This window comes from Neolamprologus brichardi, chromosome 8, assembly GCF_056152115.1.
Source record: "Neolamprologus brichardi isolate AB-2024 chromosome 8, ASM5615211v1, whole genome shotgun sequence".
Taxonomy (NCBI): Eukaryota; Metazoa; Chordata; class Actinopteri; order Cichliformes; family Cichlidae; genus Neolamprologus; species Neolamprologus brichardi.
This window is the reverse complement of record NC_142111.1, coordinates 23,106,863-23,119,401: the sequence shown is the minus strand read 5'-3', so window position 1 is coordinate 23,119,401 and position 12,539 is coordinate 23,106,863. Positions and strand designations below refer to the sequence as shown.

At 42.5% G+C, this 12,539-nt stretch overlaps 3 protein-coding genes and 1 long non-coding RNA gene across 8 annotated transcripts in view; 3 read left to right on the top strand and 1 right to left on the bottom strand.

Annotated features, from left to right (window-relative positions):
• Positions 1-2,991, top strand: part of ttll6 (tubulin tyrosine ligase-like family, member 6) — a 23,013-nt gene extending 20,022 nt beyond the window's left edge. For all 3 annotated transcript variants that reach the window (XM_035908812.2, XM_035908811.2, XM_035908813.2), the window contains 4 exons: positions 87-386; positions 527-583; positions 1,377-1,515; positions 2,145-2,991. In XM_035908812.2, coding sequence (XP_035764705.2) covers positions 87-386; positions 527-583; positions 1,377-1,515; positions 2,145-2,359 — 711 coding nt within the window. In that variant the 3' untranslated portion in view covers positions 2,360-2,991. The remainder of the gene's footprint in view (positions 1-86; positions 387-526; positions 584-1,376; positions 1,516-2,144) is intronic.
• LOC118454366 (uncharacterized) lies at positions 1,743-12,539 on the bottom strand. Of its 2 annotated transcripts, XR_004843701.2 has the most exons (3): positions 12,303-12,539; positions 6,373-6,547; positions 1,743-2,455 (listed from the first exon to the last, which is right to left on the bottom strand). It is a non-coding gene; the product is annotated as an uncharacterized LOC118454366 (long non-coding RNA). The 2 variants fall into 2 exon arrangements; XR_004843702.2 differs by lacking the exons at positions 6,373-6,547; positions 12,303-12,539 and adding an exon at positions 4,278-4,625.
• hoxb6b (homeobox B6b) lies at positions 4,546-9,312 on the top strand. 2 transcript variants are annotated; one of them, XM_006793186.3, is made up of 3 exons: positions 4,546-4,969; positions 7,198-7,594; positions 8,423-9,312. In XM_006793186.3, exons 1-3 carry the CDS (start codon positions 4,856-4,858, stop codon positions 8,677-8,679), a joined length of 768 nt encoding a protein of 255 aa, XP_006793249.1. In that variant the 5' UTR covers positions 4,546-4,855; the 3' UTR covers positions 8,680-9,312. The 2 variants fall into 2 exon arrangements, with proteins under 2 accessions (XP_006793249.1, XP_087701005.1); XM_087844879.1 differs by lacking the exon at positions 8,423-9,312 and having other exon boundaries at positions 7,198-8,416.
• hoxb5b (homeobox B5b) lies at positions 9,621-12,022 on the top strand. The gene is made up of 2 exons (XM_006793184.2): positions 9,621-10,553; positions 10,989-12,022. Exons 1-2 carry the CDS (start codon positions 9,932-9,934, stop codon positions 11,234-11,236), a joined length of 870 nt encoding a protein of 289 aa, XP_006793247.1. The 5' UTR covers positions 9,621-9,931; the 3' UTR covers positions 11,237-12,022.

Genomic DNA, 12,539 nt, shown 5'->3' with positions numbered 1-12,539 from the left:
ATGATATTTTCATATATTTTAAAAACCTGCATATACATCGAAGCAATAAAAACTACTTGATTTAAATGTTCTTTCTCCCCCCCCAGCCTCCTGTGTCCGGCCTGTCAGCAGCTCCGGAGTCTGCAGAGGTCCAAGAAGAGGAGCAGGAGCATCTGGATAAGGAGGAGGAGGAGGAGAAGGTGGTGGAAGAGAGGGAGGAGGAGAAAAAAGTGGTATTAATAGGCGACCACGAGCACCTCAGCGTGCTGTACCGGAGGCAAAAACTAGTGCAGGACCTCGGGGTGGTGAGCCAGATCCAGCAGCTGCTGCAGGGCCACAGAGAGGGAGGGGGAGCAAACGACTTCTACTCCCAGCAGCAGAGAAATCATCAAAGGCAACACAGGAAGGTAAGACCTGACCACCAGTCCATGCAAAATAAACCATTTCTCATTTATTTATTTATTTTAGTTTATTAAAATAAACTAAATAATAATAAATAGTTTATTCATTATTAACTGACAGTTGCCATCATCCTTTTTTATTTCAGTTGGATTCACTGACACATTTTTATCAGAGGACTAAAGAGCAGGACATACCTGTGCAGGTACTCTCCAGCCAAATTAATTCCCCTGCTCTTCTTTCTTTATTTTAAATCAGTGCTCATAAACTTCAGAAATTAATCATGTCAGCTGCCCTGTCTCTTTAACTTTCAACTTTAATAGGTGGTCAGCCTTTCTTCCTCAGTCTTAATAGAGAATTAAAGGGAAAAGAACATTTTCTATGATTGTTTTGTAGCTTCTCGTTCCTCAGCAGGACTGCAACAGCAGTTATTTTCACTGCTTATTTTCAGTTTTTATTTTAAAGATTAATTTTTGTCTGTGTATTAAAATATTAAAATGTACACTTTTAGTTTATTATTATATATGATTAAAAAAAACCCAGCAAATTATTATTTATGAACAGCCTGAACCAGTGAAAACGTTTTAATTTTACTCTTATAATAATTAATAGTTGATTAAAATCCATGATAATTAATGTTGTTTTGAGCAACAAGTTGATTTAATCAGTTATTCTTTGCATGTCTGTTTGTAACACATGGTGTTATTCAGGCTTTGCTCTGGATTATGAGTTGAAGAAACATTTTCCTCGGCATGCAAAGCTCAGGTTGTTTGTAAATTTGATGGTTTTTACCTCTGAAAGTGATGAAATCCAAAACACATCAGCATCAGCGTCAGCGGTTCGGCAGCGGTTTGGATATATAAACAGCCAAAAATAATCATCAGAGGAGAATGAATGAAGTGGGTTAACAGTTCATAAACCTGACTGATAATTCACTGTGCTGAATAATCATTATGGCACAGAATCTAAACGGCATCGTTTTATCGCTGTGCTCGCAGCATCTCGGGTCCGTCGTGACTCAGCAGCGTTTGCTCCGGCCCACTGTGCACCGCACCTGCCCGAACGGCGAGTCCAAGAGCCACGGCAGAGTGGGAGAAATACGCCGGATCATCAGCCCCCAGCAGGCGTCCTGGCCAGGTAACCATACTGAGATCTCAGCACAGAGAGGTATCGCTGGTTCATTTTCAGCCTAACAGCAGCTTCTGCAGGCTTTTCTCTCAATATCCAGCTCCTGCTTCCTGTTTACTAAGGAGTCTTTGGTACGACTGTAACACTGGAGATGTATAAATAAAACTGAATTTAATGTCTTTTCCCCTCCTGCTGTTTTCTGTGTTCTGAAACATGAACATCACTTGAAGAAAATGTAGAAATACATTTTTTTTTAATCACCAAAAATGCATAAAAAATTAAAATACACGGGAGAAGTGTTTAAATCTACATAAAATTACCATCTACCATTAAAATTACCATGAAAATATTAAAACATTTATTTACTGTGTCCCATTTTGTTTTGTTTTTTTTAACATTTTTATAAATAAATAATCAGGCTGTGCTATTAGTTTAGAAAAAAATCTGTTGATATTATTTCATTTGCAATAATTTCCACACACACATAATTAAAACATCAGAAAACACAATGGGCTCTTGTGGAAATGGTAATAGCATTTTTTTAATATATATATATTAACTATTCAGAGTGAGGGATTTGTGTGTGTGTGTGTGTGTGTGTGTGTTTGTCTCAGACTTCTTCTTTCTTCTGTTTTCAGTCAGCGGCTCTCTGAGCAGCTTCTACGCCGACGCCCGGTCCCGTCCCGGCATCCCGACCATAAACTACATCTCCAAAGGAGGCCCTCGATGCACCAACGACGTGTCCCACGACCCCGACGCCCTGCGCAGCCTGCTCGTCATCTCCACGTGCGTCCCGCTGCTCCGGAGGCCTGGCTTCCCTCACAGAGAGACTCAGCACGGTAAAGGGCAGTGAGGGCAGCGGGACCGCCGACCTCACGACGCCCCTCCGAGTCCAGACCTGCAGCTCTCACCTCACACTGAAGCTGCTCCACAGAGAAATACAAAGAGCCTTGAAGAGAGAAAATTCAGAAATACACAAAGCCTTTAATGGACATGGATGTTTGTATATAGCTTTTATACCTGCAAACCAGCTGCCTGCCACTGAACGAGCTCCAGCAAAGCCCAAACAGCATTACAGCTTCTTCTTTTTTTAAAATACTGACCCTGTGTACTCAGATTTATCCATTAAATCTAACCTGATGCATAAATTTGAGATAGATGTTTAATATTTTGCTCTGAGGATGAATTATTTCAAACAGAGTGCCAAAATAAAAGCACGCTGGGTTAACATGATATTGAAATCTTTTACTCTGGAAGAAAAAAAAAAGTGATTCTAATAAACTCACTGATTTATATGAACATAAACTGGCTCAGCTAAACTGAAACTATTAAAGGTTCATTATTTAATATTAAATTTAGTTTGAAAAGCTTCACACTGGGGGACATTAAGGAGAAAAGCCAGCTGCTCTCATGTTTGTGCAGTCAAGTATTGAAAATAACTTTATTTGCGCTGATGATCAATAAAATGTCTTTTTTTTCAAGTGATTTAGTTTAATCGTCTTTATTGTCACTTTCTGAAAAAAATAAGATTAAAAAAAATCTACTTTTTAAAAGTAATAAATATTCTTTCTGTGATTACATTTTAACACATTTTTTTTCTAAATAGTTTTAAATTTCTTTTTGATGGTGATTGCCTCCTTTCGTCTCGACGGCTTTCAGATAAGAGGCCATAAAGTTTTACAGCTTCTCTGGATCCGGTTTCTTTGTAGCTGGCTGAGAGCAAGGTACCAATAAACTAAAAAAAAAAGAAAAGAAAAAGATCAAATGCGTTGAGAAATTATTCGATATTATTTTAAAATGTGAGGAAGTGATTTCATTACTGATAAATATAAATATTTAGTATCGAGTCCACTTGCATTATAAAGCGCCTGAGCTGTTTTCTGCAAGCTCCTGTGAAACTCGGGGGTCTACAGACGAATTTATTTAATTATAATTATATTTATCTTTTTAAAAAAAAATTAAATCTGGGGGATAATTTAGGAGTCAGTAAAGGATTAAACTATGGCCTAAATAAGACGGTACCTGTGGAAGTGTTGGGTTTTTGTTTTTTGTTTTTTTGTTTTATTTTTAGACTTTAATGAAATGAAAACGTTAATTCAGATGTTTTAACATTTTGTGTTTAAATCCCAGCTTACATTTTAATGAAAAAGCGCTATTATATTGGACTTTGCGTCTCTTTGAGGGAGAAAAAGGAAAGCGATGGGGAGAATGTTTTGTATTTCAGGAATTTATGGTTTTATTGCGTCTATAAAGGTCGGAAATCCTCTCTGTCAGTGAAAAACACCAGAATACCGACTGAAAGAATACTTAAAAAAACAAAAAACAAATCACATCGGAAATGACTCATTAGAAACAACAAGAAAAAAAGATGAATACGTTTTAAGGCCCAAACGAGGGAAAGTTTCATTCTGAAGTTGGGCTGTTTCAAGTTTTTCTGACCTTAAAATCCGCCTCAGGATGGCAGTTAAGCTCATTCCCATCTTTGGCCAATTTGATCTGGAGGAATTTCTCCACATTTGGAGAGATTATAATAGTCTTAATGCAAATAATCTTCACGCCTGGAGCCTTTTTATTTTAGAAAAATAAGAAGACTCAATCACCCGCGTCTGCGGTTTGGAGATTACATGATTATTTTTTCCTGAAAGTGACACATTTGACAAAATGCAGGAGGAAGGACTGGAGCCAGATTCACTTCCTGTTATTCGATTTGAATTTTTGGGTACGCGAATAAGACCACCGCCGTGGTTAAAGATCAATAAGAAGCTACAAACCTTTCCCGAACCAGATGGATCAGAACCGAGAGCGCATCCTTCCCCGCTGGCCACCCTCACACCTCCACATCCTGACTCGTTTCTACCATATTGACGCAAAATTTAAACATTTCATTCTTTGGGAGAAAATAAAGATGGCGGTGAGGAAAGCGCGTCCAAAGCACAAAAACGGCCGCTGTTTATGAAAATTTACAACTTTGCCTTGGAAGTTTACGACTCGCCTGGCTCGGGGATTGGTTGCTGAGGGGTCATGTGGACAGCAGGAATGGGAACTTATTTCCCATGAGGTTATATTGCAGCTGCTGTTTTCCAACCGCTCGTTCACTTAACACTTACTAACACAAGCTTTTTCTGGGCTCTTTGCATGTGCAGTGAGCGTTTGGACTGTTCGTAAGAACAGCCGCTCGCGGTTTCGTGCATAATTCCCCCCCTCTCCCTAAAAAAAAAAGAAAGTAGGCGATGGAGGCTCTGCGCAATTCCTGCGCCGTGCGCGCCTCGTTAATGTGGCTGTACTTGTGTGGCTTTATGTTCGTGAAAATGAGGGATCACCACACTCCTGGAATAGTGGGATTACTTTCATGAAATCACTTAAGCAAAGTGGGGATTTTTTTTTCTTTGTGGGGCTGACAGGAAGCGAAGAGGAGCTGCTGCGGAGTGGCACCCACACTGGAAATGACGGATTATCAACAAAGGTAAGGGCACCATGTTTCTGATATTCCTGCTGGTGCTGCTGCTGCTGCTTCACTGTCACTGCAGGCCTGATGTTTACAAAGCTGGAAACGGGAAGATCTGTCTTTAAGAAAGGGAAATTACCCTCTCCAAAGCATCTTATTATTCCGCTTGCGCTGTTTGTGCTATTCACAACCAGTTGCTGCCCTCTCTGTTTAACCCCTGAGGTGCTGCAATTCCTTTACACGCCAAATATTTTCCCTAAAATGGAGAAAAAAGACTCTTTTGCCGAGTCTGAGGCCTGCTGGCGACTGGTGTTGTATAACCAGGTGGCTTCAGGCCAGGCAAGCTTGACTTTGATGATGATGATGATGGTGATGGTAAAGGGCCTGTGCTACAGCTGAGTCATGTTTTTCTTGGAGGTAAAAAACAAAAAGATCTCCGGCTACACGTTTTTCACTCTGCTGATTGATTTATTCGGATTATTGTAATTCATTTTTGTGCTTTTATTCTGAAGAAATCGATTTATGCTGATATTGCGCACCGTGTCTTAGTTGTATCTTTTCGCCTTTCTGCTTTTTTCCCCCCTCACATTTTTTGATGTAGCTTTAAACAAATATTCGCTATGATGCATCCTCGTCCTGATTTTGCACAAAACGCGGAGTCAATAACCACCGCTGCTCTCTTTTATCGATTTATTTTCTATTTCCGGCGCCTCTGCAGGGTGTTCTGCGTCCTTTTTGATGCTGGGAGTTTATGGCGGAGGCCATAACGTGACGGGAAAACACGGGATTGCCTCTTTGTTAGTCAGTGTTTCTCCAAATGTCCAGCAGCTGTCCAGCACCGGGCTGCAGGGACTGCGGCCTGGCGGAGAGGCGCCAATCCAGCTAAAGATTAAGATTTGATTTCATCTCAATTCTGATCGAAATATTAAAATATAAAATGTTTTCAAAGCAGACATGACGCAAATAGAAAATCTGTGGGTCAAGGGCGCAAAATCAAAGACAAGAGGCGGATTATTCATTCCTGATTATTATTATTTTCCTCCCTCTATGAAGCTCTAATACAATTTATGCGTTTTATACTCACGTTAGAATACTTTTAAAAACTAACTGAACAGAAGGAAATACCCAATAATTTATTATAAATGCATTTTCCTTTCTTTTTGAACGAAATTCTGCAAACTTTACATTTAGAAAAGCGACTTAGCTTCAGAATGGAAGCAAAATGTGTATTTTATTAATTATAACAATCAATCAATACGAGTTAAATGATGGACAGAGAAGAAAAACACAGAAGACTAATAACAGTCGCGTTAATTTCCCTCCTTGTTTGCTTTTAAATACAAATTAGTTGATGGGTGAAAACAAAGAAACGAAAAGCAGGCTCCAGGCACCTGAGACGTCTTTCAACCCTTTATACTTACCAGTTTTTTTTTCTAAGTGTGAAATTGTTGTCCACTTCATCATGGTGTGTTAACGTGATGATGATGATGATGATGATTATGATGATCCTGAGTGCCGGCGCGTGTCCTCCCCGCTGCTCTCTGCACGTCTTCGTGGACTTCAGTCAGTCAGGGTTGAATCAGGATGAGGTCTCACCTTCGAAGAGTGAAATATATGCATCACTGACGCAGGTTTCTTGCGTCCATGTGGATCAGTTTGTGCTCGTTTTAAAGGGTTTACTGGCAGAAGAGTTTTATTCCAGACTTTGTTGGCTTTAGTGAATTATTAAAGGAGATGGAAGTGAAGGTTAGAGGCTGAGCGAGGCTGTGCGTAAATGTTTTGCTTTTTTGCACCGTGTGTTTGTGTGTGACAGAGTGTGGGAGAGAGGGGGCTGGATTGCATGAAACAGGGGTTATATTTAGGCTTTAAAAAAAGTACAAATATATTTCTATGAGTCTTCGCGTCTGTGTGAGCGTGTGCGCGAGCGACAAGCTCGAGCGCTTCATTTCGATTCACCGGGGACTCCTGCGCGCAACAAGAGCCCCCCATGGGTGCAATAGTGCAAGCACAGACGGCGGTGATTGGCCAGAGGTTGATCAGATGGTACACTTCCCCTCTGTATTCAGTGGCACCTCACAACCCCCCCTTTCAGCAAAAACCAAATCTCCGATAAAGTAATGGCAAAACCACTTGGACTATAAAAGACAACAAATCATATTCCTCCGGAGTATATACACCCCGTTGTCCACCCAATGAGTTCCTATTTTGTTAACTCAACTTTTCCCGTGTCTCTGCCGGGAGGACAGGACTCTCTCCTGGGTCAGATACCGCTTTATTCCTCGGGATACACCGATCCGTTAAGACACTACTCCAACGCGGCCACATATGGAGCAGCCAACATGCAGGAGAAGGTTTACCCGGCGTCTTACTACCAGCAGACGGGTGCGGCGGCCGCGGCCATCTACGGCCGGGCCGGCGGCGGAGCGCCCTGCGACTACAACCCGGTCGGGACTTTCTACAAGGACGCGGAGGGCTCGTGCGCTTTCTCGAGCCGCGAGGACCAGCCGCTGTTTGTCACTCAGGAGCATCAGCAGCGCAAAGCGGAGTGCCCGGAGCAAGCTGTCAGCATGAGCAGCAGCATCGACGACAAGTCGTCCACGCTGATCTACCCGTGGATGCAGAGGATGAACGCCTGCTCCGCCGGTGAGTACCCACGGCTGTTAGAAGAGGCTACCTGCCAGGTGTGGAAAGCCTTTCAGATCATTGCGAGCAGCACAGCGCGCGGAGACAGAGCCGAGCGGGAAGTTTGTGTTTTTGGCGATTGCACGCGGAGATTCGTGCGCCTTCGGGGCTTTTGGCTACTACTACATCATCAGCACAACACAGGCACGGGCTGCATACCCGCGCGCACACACACACATTCACTACATTGCGCGCACGCACACGCACGAACTCAGTGGGCCTACACCACCCGAGCTTCAACCCAAGAGCTCCCAGCTCGCGTCACATGGCCCCCTTTTGGATTTTTTAACGCGCCTTTTGGCTAAAAAACTTAATTTAACGTCCCAAACACGAACAGAAAAATATGAATTTCACTGCAAATTAAAGGAGAAAACAAGCCTGCCTCTGACTGCACGTGCACAATGCGTGCTTTAGATGACACAAGAGAGCCAGTGCATCATTTATTATACAGAGACTGCGCTGTACTAATGACACTTTTCTGAAAGGCTTACTGTAACAGGCGCCATGTGGGAAGTTTAAGAGATATAATTGGACTACTGTCGTAATATGACATATATATGTGTACATTAAAAAAACAAGATAAATCTGCACCTACAGAAAGGAGAAAATACAAAATAAAAACATACATTTTGATTTTTTTCGGACCTTTGCGCAGAACGGTTTTATTTTATTTTGTTTATTTGTATTTACTTAATTATTTAATTTGGATGCATCACTGGACACAGTGAGTGCGTTTTCCTCCCGCACTTAACATTTAATTATTAACACATGACTTCATTTTCATTGCAGGCCCGTTTGGCAGCAGCGGCCGCAGGGGCCGACAGACCTACACCCGCTACCAGACTCTGGAGCTGGAGAAGGAGTTCCACTTTAACCGCTACCTGACCAGGAGGCGCCGGATAGAGATCTCCCACGCCCTGTGCCTGACGGAGAGACAGATCAAAATCTGGTTTCAGAACCGCAGGATGAAGTGGAAAAAGGAGAACAAACTCCTTAACCCCTCAAAGACGCCCGAAGAGGAGGAACAGGCGGAGAAAAAGAGCTAAAAGGACACTTAAAATAAAATAAAATAAAATAAAAGGCATGTGTGTGTGTATGTGCACACTCCTGACATAAAAAAACAATGTATTATTCCTTTGTAGATACAAAGTGCTGCCAAATCACATGTTAGAGACGTGTAGAGTTTATTCCAGTATCTGCACAGTGACTGTGTCCGCATTAGGTTAAAAATCAGAAACCAGGTCCTCCTCTGTTTGTCCTGTGTGTGCTCGTGCGTTTATTTAGGGGACTATGCAAAAAAACAAAACATAAAAAACAAAAACAAATAAAATCAAATAATAATAAAAAAAAAATCCGCCAAAATGTAAATAATTTTTAGTGTTTGGTTCATGTTGTTACCTCATGATCGTGTAGGCCTACTGAGTTCCTTTCTTTGTTTTAATGTTGATTTTACTTTGACATTAAAAGAGGAGTTTTCGTCCTTTTAACTGTACATCCTGTGGCTGTGGTCGCTCTGTGATAGTCTGTAGGCTTGTTTTGTGCCATTAAAAAAGAAGAAAAGAAAGAAATTTGTACAGATGTTACATGTTATTTATTGTTGTCTTCGATGCACATCTGGATATTGTGTGCAATATTTTGTTTAGGAAATTGTACATAGAAATAAAGGCTTTTTGATGTATATTGGAAATTCTGGTTGTCTATTATTATTATTTGTACGAATATTATTATTAGTAGTAGTTTTAGTAGTAATGGTAGTGGCTCAGCTTCTTAAGCCACAATAAAATCATATAATACGGGCGTAAAAGTGAAAATTTCCCCCCTTTTTTGGATACTTTTGGGTAAAGTGCGCGAGTTTGGCGGAGATCTCGCTGTTTTGTGCTACCTGAGCCTTTTGTGGCCTGCGTTATGAGTGTTATATAAATGATGGATGACTCCGGGGGCCCTGACAGCGAGTCCCGGCGGGGTGCTACCGCAGCTGTCCGGAAGATGGCGCTCTCTGCCTGCGCGGCTCTCGGGGCGCAGCGGGGAGGCACCATTGACTGGAGCCCTAACGACCATTATTTCGTCATCATTTGTAACCATGGAGCATGAATTACCTCTTGAAGTCATCAGTGAGGATTTACGACTGGTCAACAAAGGCACGTGATTCCCGAACGCTCTCCCATATTTGGCCGCATACCTGGCAAAGTACAGTAGGGCTTCATTGCTTATAATTCATGATTGCATCCATAAATCGTGCAAGCACACAGGATTATAGCGACAAAGATCTACAAATCGAGGCTTTAAAAATCCAAGCAAATGAGCTCTTACTTTGTAAACTCGTTCTCAGGGCGCTATCCAAATGGCTCCGACTATCAGTTACTAAATTATGGGACTAACGGCGCTGTGAGCGGCTCCTTCAGAGACCCTGGCACCATGCACTCCGGGTCTTTCGGCTACAACTACAATGGCATGGACCTAACCGTGAACCGCACCAACACCGGCGGCCACTTCGGGGCTGTGAGGGAGGATGCCCGGGGATTTGGGGCGGACGCCCGCTACAGACAGACGCCCAACTGCTCGCTGTCGTCTCCAGACCCGGTGCCGCCGCCGCCGCCGTCGTGCGCCACGGCCAGCCGGGAGCAGCTGGAACTAAAAAGCCCCTCTCCTCCCTCTGACCGGAGCGCGACCTCGGGCGGCAGCAGCCTCAACAAAAGCAACAGCGCTCATTTCACGGAGATAGAGGACGCCACGGTCGCATCCGAGAGCGAGGAGGGCGCGCATAGCAGCGGCGGCGGAGGCTCCTCCGGCACGGCACCGCGGGCGCAGCAGCAGCAGCAGCAGCACCAGGAGCCCAACGCCACCTCCTCCACTCCCACAGCAAACGACTGCCAAACGCCACAAATATTCCCGTGGATGCGGAAGCTGCACATAAGCCATGGTAGATTTCCACCTCTCTTAATATTTAGTTTTGAAGGCTGTCACGCTGACGGTGTGCCATAAATCTGTCAGGTGTTGCATGAGTGCGCAGGCTGGCGTGGAAGGAAGAATTTAGAGGCAGAATCAGTAAGAAAAAAAATAAATCTTTGTGGGGTTGTTTGCTTTAAATGCCGCTGGAGCCCGGAGGAGGTGTGGGGTGTAGTGAGCTGTGCTGGCCCAGAGCTGCGGAGGGAAGGCTGATTGTTGTGTTGTGTTATGTGTCGTGTTGGTTGCATGCTTCCACCCATTTCATGCTGTGTGACCCCCCCTCTCCGTCCATTAAATCACAGCGAAAAGCCCCCCCACATTAAAAAAAGGGAGAAAAGACAGAAAAGAAAGTGTAGTTGTTGGTGTGCAGTGCGGTTGCTAATTTTCTGGATTTTCTGTAAAATTGTAGATATGACTGGACCTGATGGGAAAAGGGCCCGAACTGCGTACACCCGCTACCAGACGCTAGAGCTGGAGAAAGAGTTTCACTTCAATAGGTACCTAACCAGACGGCGGAGGATAGAGATAGCCCACGCCCTGTGTCTTTCCGAAAGACAGATCAAAATCTGGTTTCAGAACCGCAGGATGAAGTGGAAGAAGGACAATAAACTGAAAAGCATGAGCCTCGTAACGGGAGGGAGCGCCTTCCACAACTGAATAACTTTTTGGTGGAGTTAAAAAAAAAAACACAGAAAGAAAGAAAAAAAAGAAAAACATAATAAGTTAAAAAAAGAGAATCCATGAGTACTGTAAAGCTATTTAAAGCGCAGCACCTTCCAGCATGCCATTGTGATAGAAAAAGAAGTATTCTGTGGTCTTAAAATGCCATTTTTAGTTCACTGTTGTTGTAGCTTAGATGTGGAAAATAAGATGTAAATATCGCAGTGCTGGGGAGTTATCTGTCCATCTCTCCTCTCTCTTTCTGTCTCTTTCTGTCTTTCTCTTGAAGGTGTTTCAACTTGAGCTCTTTATTGTAACTTCTCCGCGGTCTAACAGGAGTAAATTCATTGTACAGTAAAAACAAAACAAAAAAACACGTTTAAAAAAAAGGAAAAGAAAAGAAGAAGTTTCCAAACCACATGCTGCTCTTCATTGAATGTAATGTATTCCGGGGGCCATTCAAAGCGCTTTAGTGTAACTTTTACTGCTATTTTTGATGGTTAACTTGTGGCCAAGATCCATAAACTTTCAAGCCAATGTGTAGCTCTAGGATATTTTGTGCATCTGTTATTATTATTATTATAATTATTATTATTATTACTATTGTTTAGGACTAATTATGAGCAATGCAAATGTATTCAACCTGTCAATGTGATAAATTTTTAGTGCAAAGGGTTATTCTGTGGATAGGCAGTGATGTAAGCTTTTTTCTCCAATAAGCTTTTTGTATTTGTAAGTGAACTCATAGCGCTTGAAAATAAAGTTTCTCTCAATTGCTTTGAACGTGTCTCGACTGTCTCATCGATTAGAATAAAAACAGATTCGGTTTTTCTTTTTTTAAAAAAGGCAGGCCATATTTAAGTGGAGATGCGCAACTTTTTCTGTGTGAGTGCGTGTGTATGCGAGTGTGTGTGTGGCTGCTTTTCACCCGCATTAAACTTATTAATGATTAACCTGAAGGATTTGTTAAAATGTCCCACACACAAACAAGATTTCGGGTCAATTTTTGACGCATTGTTTTTGGCGCAGACGCAGTGAAAAAGAAGACTTTTAAAACACTTACCTCTCTGCAGCGAGATGTTTGCCATGTGGGAAAATATGTTGCTGATAAAATCCACCTTTAAAAAAAAAAGAGGGGGTAAAGCTTTGGCTTTACAGGTATATAGGCAAGGCTGAAGTTGGTAAAAATCCCCCTTACCAAAGATTGTATAGGCCTATATTACTTACAGACTGTGAAAAGTCACGTGAGGTCCATAAAGTTGGTTTTATGGTTTTGGGGAGTAGACAATGTACTATATAA